This window comes from Mustelus asterias, chromosome 4, assembly GCF_964213995.1.
Source record: "Mustelus asterias chromosome 4, sMusAst1.hap1.1, whole genome shotgun sequence".
Lineage (NCBI taxonomy): Eukaryota > Metazoa > Chordata > Chondrichthyes > Carcharhiniformes > Triakidae > Mustelus > Mustelus asterias.
The window spans coordinates 120,999,430-121,017,549 of record NC_135804.1 but is presented as its reverse complement, the minus strand read 5'-3'; the positions used below and the strand labels follow the sequence as shown (position 1 = coordinate 121,017,549).

General features: G+C 39.2%; 1 protein-coding gene across 5 annotated transcripts in view; it reads right to left on the bottom strand.

Moving 5' to 3' along the window:
- Positions 1 to 18,120, bottom strand: part of diaph2 (diaphanous-related formin 2) — an 852,337-nt gene that overhangs the window by 529,248 nt on the left and 304,969 nt on the right. For all 5 annotated transcript variants that reach the window (XM_078211680.1, XM_078211681.1, XM_078211683.1 and 2 more), the window contains 5 exons: positions 12,407 to 12,517; positions 8,718 to 8,836; positions 5,864 to 5,980; positions 4,264 to 4,382; positions 1,282 to 1,346 (listed from right to left, as the gene is read on the bottom strand). In XM_078211680.1, coding sequence (XP_078067806.1) covers positions 1,282 to 1,346; positions 4,264 to 4,382; positions 5,864 to 5,980; positions 8,718 to 8,836; positions 12,407 to 12,517 — 531 coding nt within the window. The remainder of the gene's footprint in view (positions 1 to 1,281; positions 1,347 to 4,263; positions 4,383 to 5,863; positions 5,981 to 8,717; positions 8,837 to 12,406; positions 12,518 to 18,120) is intronic.

The window sequence follows — 18,120 nt, the reverse complement described above, 5'->3', positions numbered from 1 at the left end:
AATGGAGGTATTTTAAATTATTAAGGTTTTTCAGCGTGAATTGAGAAAATTAATTCCTTCTGGTTGGAGAGTTAACGATGAGAGGATAATCAATTTTAAATCATCACTGAGAGATTAGAGGATTAGGAGAAACTTCTTTACTCAAAGACCTGTTAGAGCATGGAACGCTTTCGTCAGAAAGACTATTGAGGAGAAGATTATTGCAACAATTCAGGGAAAGTTGGATAAACATTTGAAGCAGGGAAAGATATGGCGAGAGCAAGGCAATGGGATTAACTTTGCATTGCTTTAGCAAAGAGCTGGCATTGACATGATGGATCTAAAAGCCTCCTTCGGTGCTAAAATTGTCAGTGCTCTATTTCTTGATTTATCACGTATTTTTCCTACTCCTTTAACTTTGGTGGTGTCCTGGCCTTGGCCTCTCAATAAAAAAAACTGACTAAATAACTTGCTAGATTAAACTCATCATTCACGTTATTGGCAGAATTGTGTTTCATCATGCTTAGATTCAGTCTTGCAAACAAGATTCTTCTACAGCCTGTTCACTACAAACCAACATTCAATTGGCAAAGACATAGATATATATTTGAAAGAGGAAAATGCTTAGAAGATTGTGGCAATAGAATGGGAATAAACAGTTAAGCAGATAGTTCTTTCAAGGTGCTGGAACGCGTGCAATAGACTGAACATCTTTCTCTGTTGTTAAAAAATTCAATGGGCTGGATTTTGCAGTTCACCCCACAATCCGCCAGGGGGATCTTCCAGTCTTCCCTGATGTCTATGCCGTTTTGTGTGGCTCTCTCATTTCCTGGGGGCGGTGGTGGCCTTTGGTGGGACCAGAAGATCCTGCTGGCTGAAAGGGCTGGAAAATCCTAACCCATGATTCCCAAAGACTTTGAAGAAAACTGCACAACTCAGTGGAAAGCTATCATTCCCACATTGAACAAACCAAAACAAAAAACAAAAGAATACCAAATTAAATCATGTCATGTGGAATTTCATACACAGAGCATTATTTTTTAATATCTCTCTATAGTCCTCAGACTATTCAACTCAAACTAAAGGCACCTAGTTTGTGCTGATTGCATTCAGGGCATTCTGATAAATGTGCAATGCTTATGTAATATATTATAAATTTTGGCTAGATCGTATTAATACAATGTGAAGTTGAAAAAGACCCTCTTCTTCATCTCTTCCTTTTGAACCCCCATACCAAAAACACAGTTTCTCCAATGATCAATTTTGTAAATTATGGTTTCAAATTGTTTTTCAAGGGCTTACCTTTTTAGAATATTCTAATGCCATTTTTTCGCTTTCTTCTACCTTCGCTTTGTCAACACATTGATCTGTCGAGATATACCAATTGATTATGTGCTCCTAGTTTCATTGCATCTTACAAGAAGGAACAGTATTGAAGCTGAACTCCAATACTGCAGACAGTATTCATTTTGACAGCCAATATTCGTGCTAAATTAAAGTTACATATAAACCTTCAGAAAAATACCATCTTAAAAAATATAACAATCTGCATGTCTGCATTCAAGTGGAGTTACATTATCAGTACTTTAATAAAACTTACTATCATGATGTGGCAAAACTGAATGAAATGTACACAAAGTAATAACATGGAATAAATAAATGGAAATTTGTTCTGAAAACTTGTTTCTTTCAAGTCTCCAAAGTCTTTAATGTGGCATAATGTACTGTTGAACTGTGTGAATAACTTGCAGAATTCTAAATAGGTTTGCTGGGCACTTGGACAAAAAGATGAGCTCTTCTAAACTATGTTATGTAGTATAAAAACAATAGCACCTTTTCATAAAAACGTCAGTTTTTACACAAAGTGTACACATTTTGGCTAGGCAATTTACAAAACTCTATCTTAAACTTAGTTAATACAACCATCTTCCGGCCAATTTTAAAACATGCTCAAAACTTTGACATTAACTTTCTCTTGCTTCATGGAGATTTGAATACAGCACTTCCAAATACTTTTCAGAATCTCACCATTCTGTACTTGCCTGCAATATTTGAACATTTGTAGATTAAATCAGGACTCATTCAATATGAAATTTGGCGATGTATGGGTGGTCAGCAGATAGTAAGAAGTCTCACAACACTAGGTTAAAGTCCAACAGGTTTATTTGGTAGCAAATACCATAAGCTTTCGGAGCGCTGCTCCTTCGTCAGATGGAGTGGAAATGTGCTCTCAAACAGTGCACAGAGACACAAAATCAAGTTACAGAATACTGATTAGAATGCGAATCCCTACAGCCAGCCAGGTCTTAAAGGTACAGACAATGTGGGTGGAGGGAGCATTAAACACAGGTTAAAGAGATGTGTATTGTCTCCAGACAGAACAGCTAGTGAGATTCTGCAAGTCCAGGAGGCAAGCTGTGGGGGTTACTGATAATGTGACATAAATCCAACATCCCGGTTTAGGCCGTCCTCATGTTTGAGAGCACATTTCCACTCCATCTGACGAAGGAGCAGCGCTCCGAAAGCTTATGGTATTTGCTACCAAATAAACCTGTTGGACTTTAACCTGGTGTTGTGAGACTTCTTACTGTGTTCACCCCAGTCCAACGCCGGCATCTCCACATCATGGTCAGCAGATAAGCAGGAAGCGTTTCAAGCAAGCTCCAACTTATTAGCCAACAATTAACTCAACTGAGTAAAGAATATTAAGTGGCTTTGCATACTGGTTCACGATTGTGGAAACAGCAGCAGTTATCCATCCAAGAGGATCAGATTAGTTTAAATGTATGTGACATTGAGTATGTCATATTCTTGGTTTAGTGATGTGACGATACTGTGCCCTTTAAGGAATGTATTTTAATCATGTTTCTCTGCAGGATGTTTTAGCAGTCCCTGTGATTTTGTCAGCACCATGTTGTCTGCAGCTGGTGTCTTGTATTGTTACTGATTCAATATAATTGACATCATGCTTGTTTTGATCTGAACTAATGCAATGTTCTGTGGTTTTAATGTTCCCCTGGAATTGCAGAGTAGTACTTATTTGGAGGTGATAGACAGGGCATGTCATATGACTGGGGACAGGTATGCTTCACAGAGAAGTCCAATTTTGGTTTTGTTTTTTCAGAAGCTACTTGGAGCTGAGAGAACCAGCAGTGTATATCCCCCCTCTCTGGAGCTGGAGTTTTGCTGACTAAGTGTTGCTATCTAGATGCTGCTTTTGAGTTAATGGAAAGCAATCTCTCTCTTTTACCCTCCCTGAAAGTCTGAAGACTGGAAGCTGCCAGAGACTGGATTTACCTCTCCGAGGTTTGGCTGTTTTGATATATCCTTCTCTGAAAACTGCTGGTTTGACTTTCTGTCCAGAAGTGTTAAAAAGCTGGAAACCCAGAGTCACATGAGCAGATCTGTTTTTGTACTAATTTTGAATAAGGGTGCAGAGCTATGAGATATCACTTTAAATTGAAACAATAAAGATAAGAGTTGTGTATCACGTTAAGTCTTGTAACTGGTAAAACTTACGCTAATTCTTTTTGTTATATTCTAACTGTGTTCTTAAATAAACTTTGTTTGAGAAAAGCTTCCTAGTGAGTCACTTGAATTATACTTGGAGTGAAACACCTTATGTTCACCAATGCCAAAATCAAATGTGAAAGGGTAACTTCACAAAATACCTTGGAGTTTCTGGCCTGGGTCACAACAGTGATGATTAAACTGGTTATTTTTTCTCTGTTGATTGAGATGTTTAGTTAATCAACAGTTGTACCTTTCTTTTTAAAAAGTCAGATTATTTTAGAATAGTATTTGGAACTTCCTGGGAATTACAGCAGATATGCAATACAGACTAAGGAAAGTTTGCATGTCTGCTATGACTCTCACCAACTTTTACAGATGCACCATAGAAAGCATTCTTTCTGGTTGCATCACAGCTTGGTATCGCTCCTGCTCTGTCCAAGACCTCAAGAAACTACAAAGAGTCGTGAACAACATCAGTTTCTTCCCTGCTGCCATCAGACTTGCGAATGGACCTGCCTCGCATTAAATTGATTCTTCTCTACATCCTAGCTGTGACTGTAACACTACATTCTGCACTCTCTCCTTTCCTTCCCTATGTATGGTATGCTTTGTCTGTATAGCACACAAGAAACAATGCTTTTTACTGTATACTAATAAATGGGACAATAATAAATTAAATTAAACAATACAAAACTGGAATACTTTGAAAACTTAATGAGAATTGACACAACTTAATGCTTTTAATCACGTTGATTGGATATTCAAACATACCTATAAGATGACTAAAATCTACATCTAATCGTTTACGATATTCAAAATCAGGATCTACTCCATTTCGATGCAATACTATCTGGGAAATACATTCTTCAATTATCTTGTAATACTGTGGCCTAGAAGGAGAAACATTAAAAAAAATGATGTTCATGTAGTACAAATCAGAAGTACACAGTGTCTTTATAGCGCGCAAGAAACAATACTTTTCACTATGTCAATACATGCGACAATAATAAATCAGATCAAAAATAAAGATCTTGTATTAAATTCAAGTTTATTAAATGAACTGAGCACAAGAAGCTCAGCATGCTAAGTTATATTCAATTTGTGAAGATTTTGTGGAATATCCTTCCCAAAGCAGATAGATGGTATTTAAAACCAAGGGCTACATTAGAAAAATTAAGCTGCAATCTACATGCAACTAAAGTCAAATCAGTTAATTATCAATTATCAGTTAGTCTTAAGAGCCATGGAATACAAGGAATTTAGCAATATCGTTTTCATGACTAATGTGGCACGGTTGCACAGTGGTTAGCACTGCTGCTTCACAGCTCCAGGGACCTGGGATCGATTCCCGGCTTGGGCCACTGTCTGTGTGGAGTTTGCACATTCTCCTCGTGTCTGCGTGGGTTTCCTCCGGGTGCTCCGGTTTCCTCCCACAGTCCAAAGATGTGCGGGTTAGGTTGATTGGCCATGCTAAAATTGCCCTTAGTGTCCTGAGATGCGTAGGTTAGAGGGATTAGTGGGTAAATATGTAGGGGTATGGGGGTAGGGCCTGGGTGGGATTGTGGTCAGTGCAGACTCGATGGGCCGAATGGCCTCTTTCTGTGCTGTAGGGTTTCTATGATATATTAACAACTGGAGCTGAAATCACATTAAGTTTGAAGGGCATTTTCGATTCTATAATGGAAAGACAAGAATAGGATACGCCAACAACTTGTATTGAGTTGTCTCCTCCCCACTTTCCTTTCCTCTTAACATTGTATAAGCCTGGGAGAGCTTTAGTTGCACATCTTTGGTCCAGTCATGATGAAAATGAGAGTATGATCTGAAGGATGTCCAGTTTTACATTTAAAATCGTACAGAATCACTCAGTCTGTAGATTTTTTCACACTTGCATGAGGGTGTTTCATGTAATTTTTAAAAAATCATATTTTAGAAAGCTATTTCATAATTACCCCCATCTTAAATGGTAGTCTTTTTCCATTTGTGGAAACAAATACGCAAAGGAATTGTATGTTGTGCACCAAAATGAGAGGAAAATCAATTGGCTCCTTAAAAATTCTGATTTAACTTGATAATCCATTTTCTACATTACATTTGTTCTAGCCTGATGAAAATTATAAGATTGCTGTAATTTCCTGTGTTGCTTCCTTCAATCTGCGTTGAATAAATTAATCGTATAATATTCACTTAAGCAAACTGAACTCAATCTGTTCAAAAGCCATCTTCTGCAAAAGTAATAATTTGCACTTCAAACGTTGGACATCTCATCAATTTACTCGCATTACTATTGTAACTACTCTGCTTGGTTCTTGTTGTACCTACTTGATTGGCATTCAAAATAACAGAGACTTTACTCGGAGTGACCTCTCACCTGATATAATAATCATTCCTGATGAGCAGTAGGTGTTGCAGCATTGAGAGAAAATAATTCTCTGCAGCAGTGTCCTTCACCATGTTAGACAGTAGATGGTAGACTTCATTCATGTCAGTGCAATTGAAGTTAAGTATAAAAAGCTAATAAAGTTCAAATTACACTTAACATAAATATTAGTATTTATTAATTCCCATTTCCATTCAAAAGTGTTTGAAAATGAGCATGAGAAATGACAAATATATTTCCTGTAAAACAATATAGAATTTCACATTTAAAAGTATAAAACTTTCGAACATTTTCCAGTACAGAATTGTCTGTTCAAATTCAATATTTGTACCATGGTGGAATGTGATCCCAAGGTGAACTTCTGACCCCATATCTGCTCCAAGACCATTTACTTTCATTTCTATATCATTGCCCTTCTCAGATTCTGGAAACCATCATTCGTACGCTTATTACCGCTTGACTCAACAATTCCAATAGTCATATGACAAGACTAGAACCTAGCACCCTCTGTAAAACTGAGCCCAATTAAACCTCTTCTGCCCATATTCTAACCTGTAATAAAACCCATCAATCTATCACCTCCACACCTATTGATATTCATTGGTGGGGCAATGCTCAATTTAAACTTCTCATCTTTCTCTGAAAATCCCTCCATGGTCTTGATTCTCTCAATCTTTGTTCAGGTCCTCCAGCCCTACAAGATCGCATTGCTCCTCTAATTTCCATGTTAATCATTCCACCATTGGCAACTCTGCCTTAACTTTGGAATTCATTCCTTTAGTCTCCAGGCTGTCACACCGCGCTCTCCCCCAAGATATTTTAAGATTCTCTTTAAAACCTCTCTCTTCATCCAGGTTTTTGGCTGCATGTCCTAAATGTCCTTATGTAGTTCAAGTCAGATTATGGCCAATAACACTCCTGTGAAGCAGCCTGGGATGGGAGTAGGAATAAACAATTCAGCCTGTCGAGCCTGCTCCGCGATTCAATACAATTGTGGCTGACCGGACAATTCAATGCCTTTTATCCACACTGTCCCTTAATATTACTGTTGATCAGAAATCTATAATTTCTACTTAAACACATTCAATGACTGAGCTTCCATGGCCCTCGAGTAGAAGATTCCAATGATTCACAAATTGGGGGGGTGGGAGGGAGAGAATAAATCTGTTCTTGGCTTCTGATATAATGAACAGACTTTATTAACTGTTCCCTTTATTTACAGGAAGTATATTGTATTGATCTATTGCAAAGTGTTTATTTACATCTTTGTCAAAATAAACATCAAATTTCAAAATAAGGGGGATGCCACTTAGGACAGATATGAGGACACATTTTATTACTACTACTTATGGCAAAGATGTAATTAAATACTCTGCAATAAATCAATACAATAAACTTCCTGTAGGTAAATAGAACAGTTAATAAAGTAATAAAGTCTATCATTATGTCAGAGGGTGAGAATGGATTTATTCTCATCCCATTTGTTTAAAAGTTTAAACAGAGCAAACTTATTGCAGATGAACCACGAGGTACTTGTATATAGTAACGGCTGATAAAAGAGTAATGTTTCAGTGGAGCAAGATCTAAAGCATGGAGATACTGTTATACAAACAAGTTATCGACAGGAGCAGAGGAACAGTACTTTCTTTTCATTTAGAACACATTAATGAATGAATGAATAGTCAAGCAAAGCAAAAACTGAACCACAGATTATATAAAAAGCTTGATACAGATTAGAGAAGCTGAATTTGTCATATATTAATTACGTGAGCCATGACCAAAATCAAGAATTCTTGAGAAAGAACAACGACTGAATTAATTCTGATCCTGTTGATATTAAATCAGCCAACTGCTTCTGCCTGATTTCATATCTTCATTGAAAGCTAATTTAATATCCATGCCCTCTTAGTCTGCTCATTCAAAAATCTAACAAAAAAATTCCATTAATCAAATAAATGTACCAAACACCATAGTTGACCACTGAAACCTCAGAAAATCCCTCCAAAAATGGGCACAACTTATAGACAAGTATAACAATGAACCACCAGTGTAGGTATGCCCATTTTGAAATATCAGTAGCTGGCGCAAAGCCAGGAGACGCCTTAAATCCTCACTGGCTCAAAACAGAACCAATTTTACCTGCTTAATCCCTTGTGCCAAGTTATAAGATATTGGTACGTAAAACATTAAATTGGGGGTGAAAAATTGAGATTGATTACTAATGTGAGTCTAGCATCTTGCGGCTGAAAAGGGAAACAACAAATACACAAGTATATGCAAAAGTATGATTTTGGGGGTTGGGAAGAATAATACAGTAGCAGAAAGTGTAGGTTTACAAAATTTTGGCTGCACATACTCATTTTAACATGTGCGATTAAAAATAAGTTATTGAAAATACATTAGCCAACAAAGACAAACAATAGTTGTCAAAATAATCAATTAAAAAAACCTCCTAGATTGCACCAGTACATCACATTGGGGAGAAGAATGACTTTAGAGAACATCTGATGAATCGCCTTGTTTATTAAGTGGAAACTGCTATTAAAAAAATGCCTAAGTCTTCAACAAGAGAGGGGGTTGACAGGCCTATTAGTGAAATCACTATAATTAGGTTAAAAATACAAGCACACTTCTCATATTTAAATATGTAATAAAAAGTACTACTTATGCTTATAATGAGCTTGCAATGCAATAATCTGCAGTGTCATTACTTTAACATGACAGTGTCTTTCCATTATAAATTGTTGCCAAAACAAATTAGCTCAAGGAACAATAGAAGAAAAGCATTGTCATGTTGAAGTCATCCAAAAAAATACAAGAAGGAACAATGATTTGATAAGGATATTCCATCTCAGATCGGATGTCTTCCAGTCGATGTGATACTTCGATAAAGTCTTCTTCTTTGTTTTCATCAAACACCTTTAATTGAATATCTAGTTCTTCATTTTCTTTCTCTTTCAATATCTAATAAATTCAAAACAAAACATAAACATTGTATGATGCTTGAAAATGAACTAAAATGGTGGCTGAAGCAGGTTATTGCACCAAAGACTAAATTAATGGACAGAGAATTATTTGTTTCTGTTTAAAATTCTACAGAAAATGCATTTGAATTTCAGTAGTTTTCTTCCCATTATTATTTCAGACAAAGAAAGAAATTAAATTTGTGCAATTAAAGCTGAAGCAAAAGTGCATTAAAAGCTTTCTTTCAAGCACTTCCATTGTAACTTCAAATGCAATAATTCCTCCAGAACCAATATCCATGACTATGTTAGCACTACTTAACCAAGATCATATATACTAAGAATAAGCCACAACAAACTGATTCTTCCCTTCAGATGGACACCATGCCAGCTGTGGAGAAATGTATTGCATCGGATAAGGGAAGCTTTCTAAACAATGTGAATTATGCACTTTGCTAATTCAAAACTCTATTTTGGTCTTCACTCACCTGACAAAGGAGCAGCGCTCCGAAAGCTCGTGATACCAAATAAACCTGTCGACTTTAACCTGGTGTAGAGAGATTTCTTCCTGAGCCCACCCCAATCTAACGCTTGCACCTCCACATCATGGCTATTTTGGTCTTGACATATGTTTCTCCAAATTTCCCTGGCCAGAATTTTGCACTTAAAGTTTGGGCACATGCCCTAAAAGCATGAGAAAATGTTGGGTGCATGTCTGAACGTCATTACACTCCTGAGGGATATTTCTGTCGGCAGACACATGCGTGAGTCAGAAGTGTTCCCGCCGACAATTAAGCCAATCTAAATTAAACAAACAGCAATTTGTCCTCTCTCTTTATGGTTGGTGGACAATTAACAAACGTGTCAGGGGACTGAGGGTCTATGCATGATTATGCTGCCTCGACGACAGAAACGTAGAACCATAGAATTCCTAAAGTGCAGAAGAGGCCATTAAGCCCATCGAGTCTGCACCAACTCTCCGAAAGAGCACCCTACCTAGGCTCAATCCCCCCCACCCTAACCACGTAAACCCCACAAATTGCTCATGACGAATCCACCCAACCTGCACACCTTTGGGCACTAGGGGGCAATTTAGCATGGCCAATCCACTCAACCTACACATCTTTGGGCTGTGGGAGGAAACTGGAGCACTCGGAAGGAACCCATGCAGACACAGGAAAAATGTGTAAACTCCACACAGACAGCCATTCAAGGCTGGCACTAAACCTGGTTCCCTGGTGCTGTGGAGAAATGTGCTAACCACTATGCCACAGCGTCGCCCCCTCGAATATATTTGCAGCACAGTTTTTTTGCTGATTTTTTTTTAAAAATAGGTCTGCAGCTCCCTCAGACTGCTCCACAGTGGCTGTCCACCTGACGGAGCACATTGGAACCAACAATTCACACATTCCCTTTTCTGTACCTGGAGTACAGTGTTCAGTTTTGGTCCCGTTATTTGAGGAAGGATGGAGTAGTATTAGAGGCAGTTCAGATGAGGTTCACTAGATTGACTCAAGAAAAGTTTGTCTTATGAAGAGAGATTGAACAGTTTAGACCTATACTTAGTTTGGAAGAATGTAAGGCGATCTAATTGAGGCATACATGATGATAAAAGGTGTTGACAAAGTGGACATAGAGCAAATGCTTCCTCTTGTGGGGCAATCGAGAACGAGAGGTCATAGATTTAGGATAAGGGGTAGAAGATTTAAAACAGAGATGAGGAGAAACTACTTCTTGAAAAGGGTGGTGAATCTGTGGAATTGGAGTCCAGTGGATGCCAGAACATTGAGCAAATTCTAGGAGATAAACAGATTTTTAATTATAATGGGTTGAAAGGTTATGGAGACCAGGCAGCAAAGTGGAGTTGAGGCCAAGACAAGATCAGCCATGGCTGTTCTGAATGGTGGAGCAGGTTTGAGGGGCTGAATTGCCTACTCCTGCTCCTAGTTCTTATGATTTTGCAGCACCCTCCTCCTCAGAGACACTCAGCTTTTCACAGAGCATGCGTTATAATTCAGGTCAGAAACTCCAAAATGTTTTATGAAGTCTACCTGGATCACAGATTTTGCATTTTGAATTTGGCTAACATGAACATGAGAAGCTTCACTTCAGGTATGATTCAACTGACCCACTAAGGAACCTCTATCAAATTAAATTTATTTAAAAAGAGTTAACATGTATTGAAAGAAAATTAGCAATAGCTTCTATCAATTACAAACAAAAAAAAATCATGATATTGTATAACCCCCAACAAGTTTACAAAATGTTCCAATCAAACAAATTTCCCTATACAAAACCCTTGCCAGGTTTAGCACAGAAAATATGAACGCTCATGTGATGCTGGAACTTAGTTCTTTGGTTGAATGCTGCAGTTCTCTTGGTGCACACAAATACAAGCTTGGAGTCAAAACAGCTTCTCAATACACTAGGGAGAGAGAGAGACTCTCGGCAAGCCAACCACCAACAGCAGATTTTTTTTTCCACTCCAAGAAGGCAAAGAGCCTTCCTTCCAGCTAGCCAGCAGAATTTCCAATGCCAGGGAGAGAGAGAAAAAAAACACTGCTTGGCTGTATGCTGTCCACCCCCTTTCTAAACTACAACTGAAAATGAATCCTTAGATTTTCCTGGGGAGGAATCACCTGACTTTGACTTGTCAATCAATGCAGGGTCATAAAAGATCCCAGAAAGCACCCGAGGCCCAGAATAAAAATAAACAAAACTCCACTTAAACCAGTGAAGCAGCAATAAAAGGACTTCTAACCAGACAGCCCAACAACAATGAAAAAAATCCAAAGCTGTTTAACTGTAGAGAATATGATTTAAAAAAAATACATTTCTTAAAGATACACTAGCATCACAGCATGTTTCACACTGGATGGCCATACAGCATAATATCACATTAATAATGCCATCTCGGGAGGGTGCAGGTTTCATATCCGCTCTGACACACATCGATTGCAGGCATGCCCCAAACATAAAATTCAGGACCATCTTCCCAGGCAATGTGTCTCACCAACAGTCTTTTAAATTGTCACTTTTCTTAGTGATGTTGATTTGATCCAAATCACTTGCAACATTTCCCACTAAATGGATAATGATGTTGCACTCTAATAATTGGACAAAGTCTGATAAATGCTGTGCCACCTAAAGGTTAGATAGCCATTACAGGGATCTTCCTCCTTCTCCCGATTCCCTGCCATCCCTTCCAAAAATGAACGTAATTTCCAGAATACATATTGAATGGGACCAATAAAAGAATGCATATAACTAAATAGTGGCTCATGAATAAATTTAGTTTTAAAAAATTTATAATTAATTTATGATTCCCCAGAGAACCATCCCCTAGTCCTCCAGTGAGATGAGATACTTTTACGTCAGTGGTTCTAGTGAGTTGCAATGTAACCTTATAACACCACCTTTCGTTTTCCAAACACCTTCCTTTAGTTTGTCAGCATTTGAAATATACAAACACTTTCACATGCTAAAACAAATTTAAACTGATTGTCATGCAGTCAACAGTGGTAATTCCATGTCATTCATAAAATTATAAAATAATGGACTTTTTTCTTACAGGAAGTATCTTTTTCAAACCACAACGCAAGAATTCATTTCTCAAGTGTATCCTGAAATCCAGATCATCTGGAGATGTGACCAGAGCATTAATTAACTGCATACAGGCAACCTAAAGAAAAACAAAATTCAATGTTGGTTGGGTAAAACAGTTCAAGCAATGTTACAACCAATACTAAAATCTCTTAATGTCAGTGGAGTTTATTATTCAGCAAGAGATGAGCGCTTCAGTGTTCAGTCCCTTGTATAATTTTTGTTTTCAAATTCAACGATCATTTAGTTTCATATGAAAAACCTACACCCCTCTGTAAAAACAGGTAATTCTAACAGAAGAAAATATTAGTCACGGAAATGCAAGTCACACCATTTTTCCCCACTGACTGACATCTGGATGTACCAAATAACTACTGTAACTCACAAGCCAGATTTAACAATTTGGAAAAAACTAACTTGTTAAAGGATAAGTCAAGGACAGTGCTATAAATACCACTGTAGTGAACTTTAATAGATATGCACAGTCCAAAGAGAATGCACATAATAATTAATGGCATGGATGTAAATGAACAGTAATTAGTTGTACAGCAATTGAGCAGAAGTAGTAAAAGCTCATTTAATACAGTATTACTTACATATGAATTGTAATAGATCAGCATATCTACAAATTACAAGTAGGAAAAGATTAAAAGGGTGAATGGTGTTTATGGATAGATATGGCAGGGAATACTATAATCGGCCAGATACACATTAATCATGCCAAAGACAAGATCATTAAAACTCCTCCACAGTCCTGAAGAAATAAATATCTTACCAACTTTCTGAAAGCTTATTTCCTTCCATAACTATCTAGTTTCTCTAAATAATCATGATCCCCTTCATGCCTACTGCAGATTCTGAAATTGAGGGGCAAAGACTACTGCACCATCACCGGACCAGGTGCTACCAGAGGAGACCTCAGAGTGAGCATGATCATACTTTACAAGTGCACTATCCACCATCACAATTACAATTGCAGGTCCTCATGCACATACAGACAAGGTGGTGAGTATGCACAAGTGTGCAGCAGGAGGTGACAGTAGCAGAGGCAACTGTGAAATTCTCCCTTCGAGGATGGAGAACAGACAAAGCCCTGCTCAGCACAGATGCAAGGCCTTGACAGTTACAGGAAAGGAGATTCTACCTTGAACAGTAGCAATTGATGTGTTTCCACATGTCAGAATTCCCTCAGGCGAAGCAACGTCACTGGCTGAGAATGCAGCAGTCCATTCAGCTCGTGTGCGTCACCCTGAATCAGGACTTTGAGCACATGAGTTCTTCTATTCAGAGAGTGACAAGCCTCATGGAAAGCCATATGCAGTATCACCCAGAGTATATATGGAGGGACTGTACACTGACATTCACAGAATGAATGTTGTACTATGTAGCCTTGGACAATGCAAATTCAAAGCTCAATTATGGATATGATTGTCTAGAGCTTTGGAGAGGATGTCAGTTGCATTTAAATCAGTGGTCGCCTCCAACTACCCAGAGTGCCAGCCAAGGGATGAGTCAGTTACGGGGAGGTAAGGGTACCACCCCTCAGGGATGCTAAAATCATCATCGGTGAGGCATCCATGCTTAGCTCTGTTTGCTTCAGTCTATGCAAAGACTTCCTTTACACAAACACTTCATTTCAAGATATTTCTTCCTAGGTAACTAACTTTGCTAAATTTAAAAAATTAGCTAACACTTGACTACATTTTAAAACTCAGAAGGCATGCTGGGTTAGAAAAAATTGACCACATTCCTGAAAAGTACATAGCAAACAAAACAAGTTTTGATAACAACAATTGCAAGACCTGTTTGCCAGACAGAGACAGCTTGCGGAAAACATTTACAATAACGAGACAGGGTTGAGATATGGTTTGGTTTCAGAGTGTATGTTTGTGCAGTCTGCTGTTCAAGCTCAGTTCAGTGTGTGAACTTCGGCTTCGGAGCCAGTCTCGGACTTCTTTTCGTTTCTTTAATGATTTACTTTTCTTTAAGCTCTGTTCAATAGAGAAATTCATTCAAACTCCATACCAGTGCTGCCCTTGTCTATGCAAAAGAATGAATGGACCCTTCCGGCCCTCTGACAAAGGCAACATCTGTGCAGCTGGGCAGAGTCTGCCCCTCCATTCCCACCCCATATCTTTAACATGTAACAAACATGTTTTTGCACCTGATTTTTTAGATCTATATAGACAAAAGCAAAAATAATTACTGCTGGTGATGCAAGTGGATGAACTCAAAGCATTTATATAGCATTTCTCTGCCCACTGCTTTAATACAAACATCATCTATCAGTTTAAATTAGTTAGATAATACAGCAGAAGAATATCACACAATCAGCTTAATGTTCAATTTTGATCACCAACGTTAATTTCTAGGCTCATGCCTTTTAAAATACAAGAGATTATCTGAACTCAACCAATCAATATTTATGGCATACAACGTATTTGTGACAGGCAGCACAAATATCACTTATTGATCAGTCTTTTCTGTATATTAAGGTTTTCAAAATAGCTTCAAAACAGATCTATTATGTTTCTTATGATTAGTGTTTTGCATTAATGCTATCCAACTTCAATATTTCTATTTCTGAAACATTAGGCAAAGGACCACGTAAATGAAAAATTCCTCAAGAATGGAACAATATAAAACAAACTAGAACTGAGCTGCATGATATTTTCAAACTTCTCCCAAGTTTTTTGCACAAATGATTTATAGTACAAGGTCAAGAACTTTGTTCAGTTCATAAAACATCATTTTAAAAATTATGGCTATGCCAGAAACTTCCAAGAATTACTACCACAGCTAGAAACCAGCCAAAAGTGACACTACTATTTATTTTTCCCATACTGTTTTTGGGTTTCTGTCCACAGATTAACACAAATGTACTGTGTCAGAAAACTTTTAAATGGATTCTTTGTAATGATGTTGGAGTTGTTCTATCATTAATACAGATTAGGCTGATGTGCCCTGAAGCAAGAGACCATGGGATGTGTTTATTCATGTGAAAACCCAGAAAGACAACTATACCCCAAAACCATTTTGTTTGATTAATAGTTCTTGTGGTAACTAGTAACAATATATTGGTACAGATTTTATGGTCTCCAGATTGTCGCAGACAGGATGCAAGTCGGGACCTCGCCCACCGACCTCTGAGAATTTGTCCGGGAAATTTGAACGTCTGAAGGGCAATTCCCCTGCTTTGCAGATCCTGTGTGTATCTCCAACTCTAGGCTAGAGCTGACTACCCCTCCCAATCCAATTATCCCTCCAGTCACATCTACCACCCTATCCACCTGCCACCTCACCTATTCATTCATTCATTCATGCATGCATTCACGGACATTCATCAATTCACCCATCATCTTTCACAGTGGACCTTTAAACTTACTGCACGGCAGTCAGTGCCATAGTGGTTGTTTGTCTCATCTCCCCATAGTATTGGAATACAACAATTAAGTTCTCCAAAGGATGCTGCACTCCTTATTTCTGGGGAAAATGGGCCTGGAAGACCTGACAGGAAATGCAGACCAACAGCTAGGCAGGGAAAAGTTCAAGAGGAGTGGCAATCCAATGATGAATGCCAACTTGTGCAAGATCCGGGCCAGTGGCACAGTGGGTAGCATCCCTTCCTCTATGCCAGAAGCTCTGGATTCAGATCCCACAGAGTATCAAGCTTGTAAATCCTTTCAACATACACCAATGGCAGTTGGCAAGTGCTGGAGAAATTCCATGAGGGTCATGTGATGGAAACAAAAGTGGGGTCTCATAGCTCTGGATTGCAATATGCAAGTAAATGTATATGTTGCCACAAGTCTGACTTCTTGGGGAGCCAGTTGGCTAGACAGCTGGTGTGGATTAGATGGCCAATGGGTGGAATGCTCCCCAAAAAATTCTAAGTGTTGAATGCACAGGAAGACTGGAGTAATTCATATTGGTTTTTTCAGTGGGAGTTCACACTAGAATACCCACATTCTGTGCAATGCAGAGGCCACCAGTGTGAATATCATTAAATTTCAGGGGGCGGGCCCAGGAGGCTGAAACCAGCTGGCCTCTGCACATGCGCAGTGGCCCCAAACTATCAGCCTCCCGTTTGCTGGCCAGCAATTGGGACCCCCATAGTGCTGACCCCACCCCCCCTCATCCCACCACCCCGTGGACTGATCGCGCCCCCCCCATCATTGCCGCCCCCCCCCTCATCCCAGACTGCCCCCATCTCCAGCATCCCCCACAGTGCCAAACCCCCCACTGCCTTGGAGTGCAGACACCCCCGCAGGTAGACCCCACCCACCAGCCTGCCCCCCTTGAATCCCTTCCCTTCTGCCTCCATCGATCCCACTGGCAGAGTGCTAGCGGGACTCCCCACCCCTACCGATCACTCCCGAAGACCCCACCCCTCTGGTACTGCCCTGTTCCCCATGGGCAGAGCTAAAGGGCCCCCTAGGCATTGGCACTTTGCCCATTGGGCAGTGCCAGAGGGCCCAGACTGGCACTGCCAGGGTGCCCATATCCAGGGGGTAGGACTCCCCCTGCCACCCAACCCCTTGGGGGACCCTGATTGCCTCCCATTCACTCCAGCGAGGTCAGGCCACTAGCTCCCCAAAAGTGTGGAGCTACTCTCAACCCTGCTGAGGTGGGAGGGACCAGCAGGCCCGTAAAATTCAGTTCCGGGCCCATGAATAGCATTTAAATGATATTTAAATTATTATTTAAATGCTAGCCCTGGCTCCCCACCAATTTCTGGCGCAGAGCAGACCGTGCCAAGGAGACGCTAGCAGGGCTCCAAGGCTCACGGGAACCCCATGAATTGTCTCCTGCCTGATTCTCTCGGCCCGCTGCACTACTTTTCTTGAAAATTAGCGCAGCGGGATGGGAGCATCGTCCCCAACATGGGGTTTGATCCCCATTCCAGCTGGGGTGGATTCCAGCCTACTCCCTTGCCCTACCCGTGGTGGGGGGATCATGGTGTATTAAGCCGGAATTGGTTTTGGGCAGTGAACTGAAGAAGAAGAATTGTTTCTAAAGTTGGAAAAGCAGTGGGTTTATTGTTTCATTTTCTGATTATTCTGCACATTTTTCTTCCCTACAACTCAAATTTACCACCATTGGATATAAATATTCATATTCACAAGTGATGCATTAACATGTGGGAGAGTTTAACGAGACAAGCAATATCATGACATAATATTGTAAAGAAAGAATTCAGAGAAAAACAATGATTCACAGCGACTGCAGCAGTGAAAATTTGGTAAGAAATTATATCCAATATGAAAAAATATGGGACTGCAAATCCAGTGTCAACAGCAAAATCTTAATAATATGTCACATTTCTGAACAAAAGGCCTAATAATAAATTATAGGACTGTAAAGTCTCAAGATTACTCAAAAATTATGCAAAATTGTTTGTAAAAGTACCATAATGTACAGGTTAGCTTTCATTTCTGCACTGACTCACAAATCAGCTGCCTGTACCTCATTAATCTGTTAATGCACTCTGCTCAACCAGCTCTGCAATCAAAAAGTAGATTGGGAACATGAAGTGGGTGCATTTTAAAATTTAGAATAACTGTGCATAAGCGTGAGATAAAAATCTTACGCTTATGCACAGTTGGAATCTTAATTCTTGTGATGAATAATATCTATGTAAACCTGTCACATTGTAATTATGTTATTCCACCAGTGGTGGTG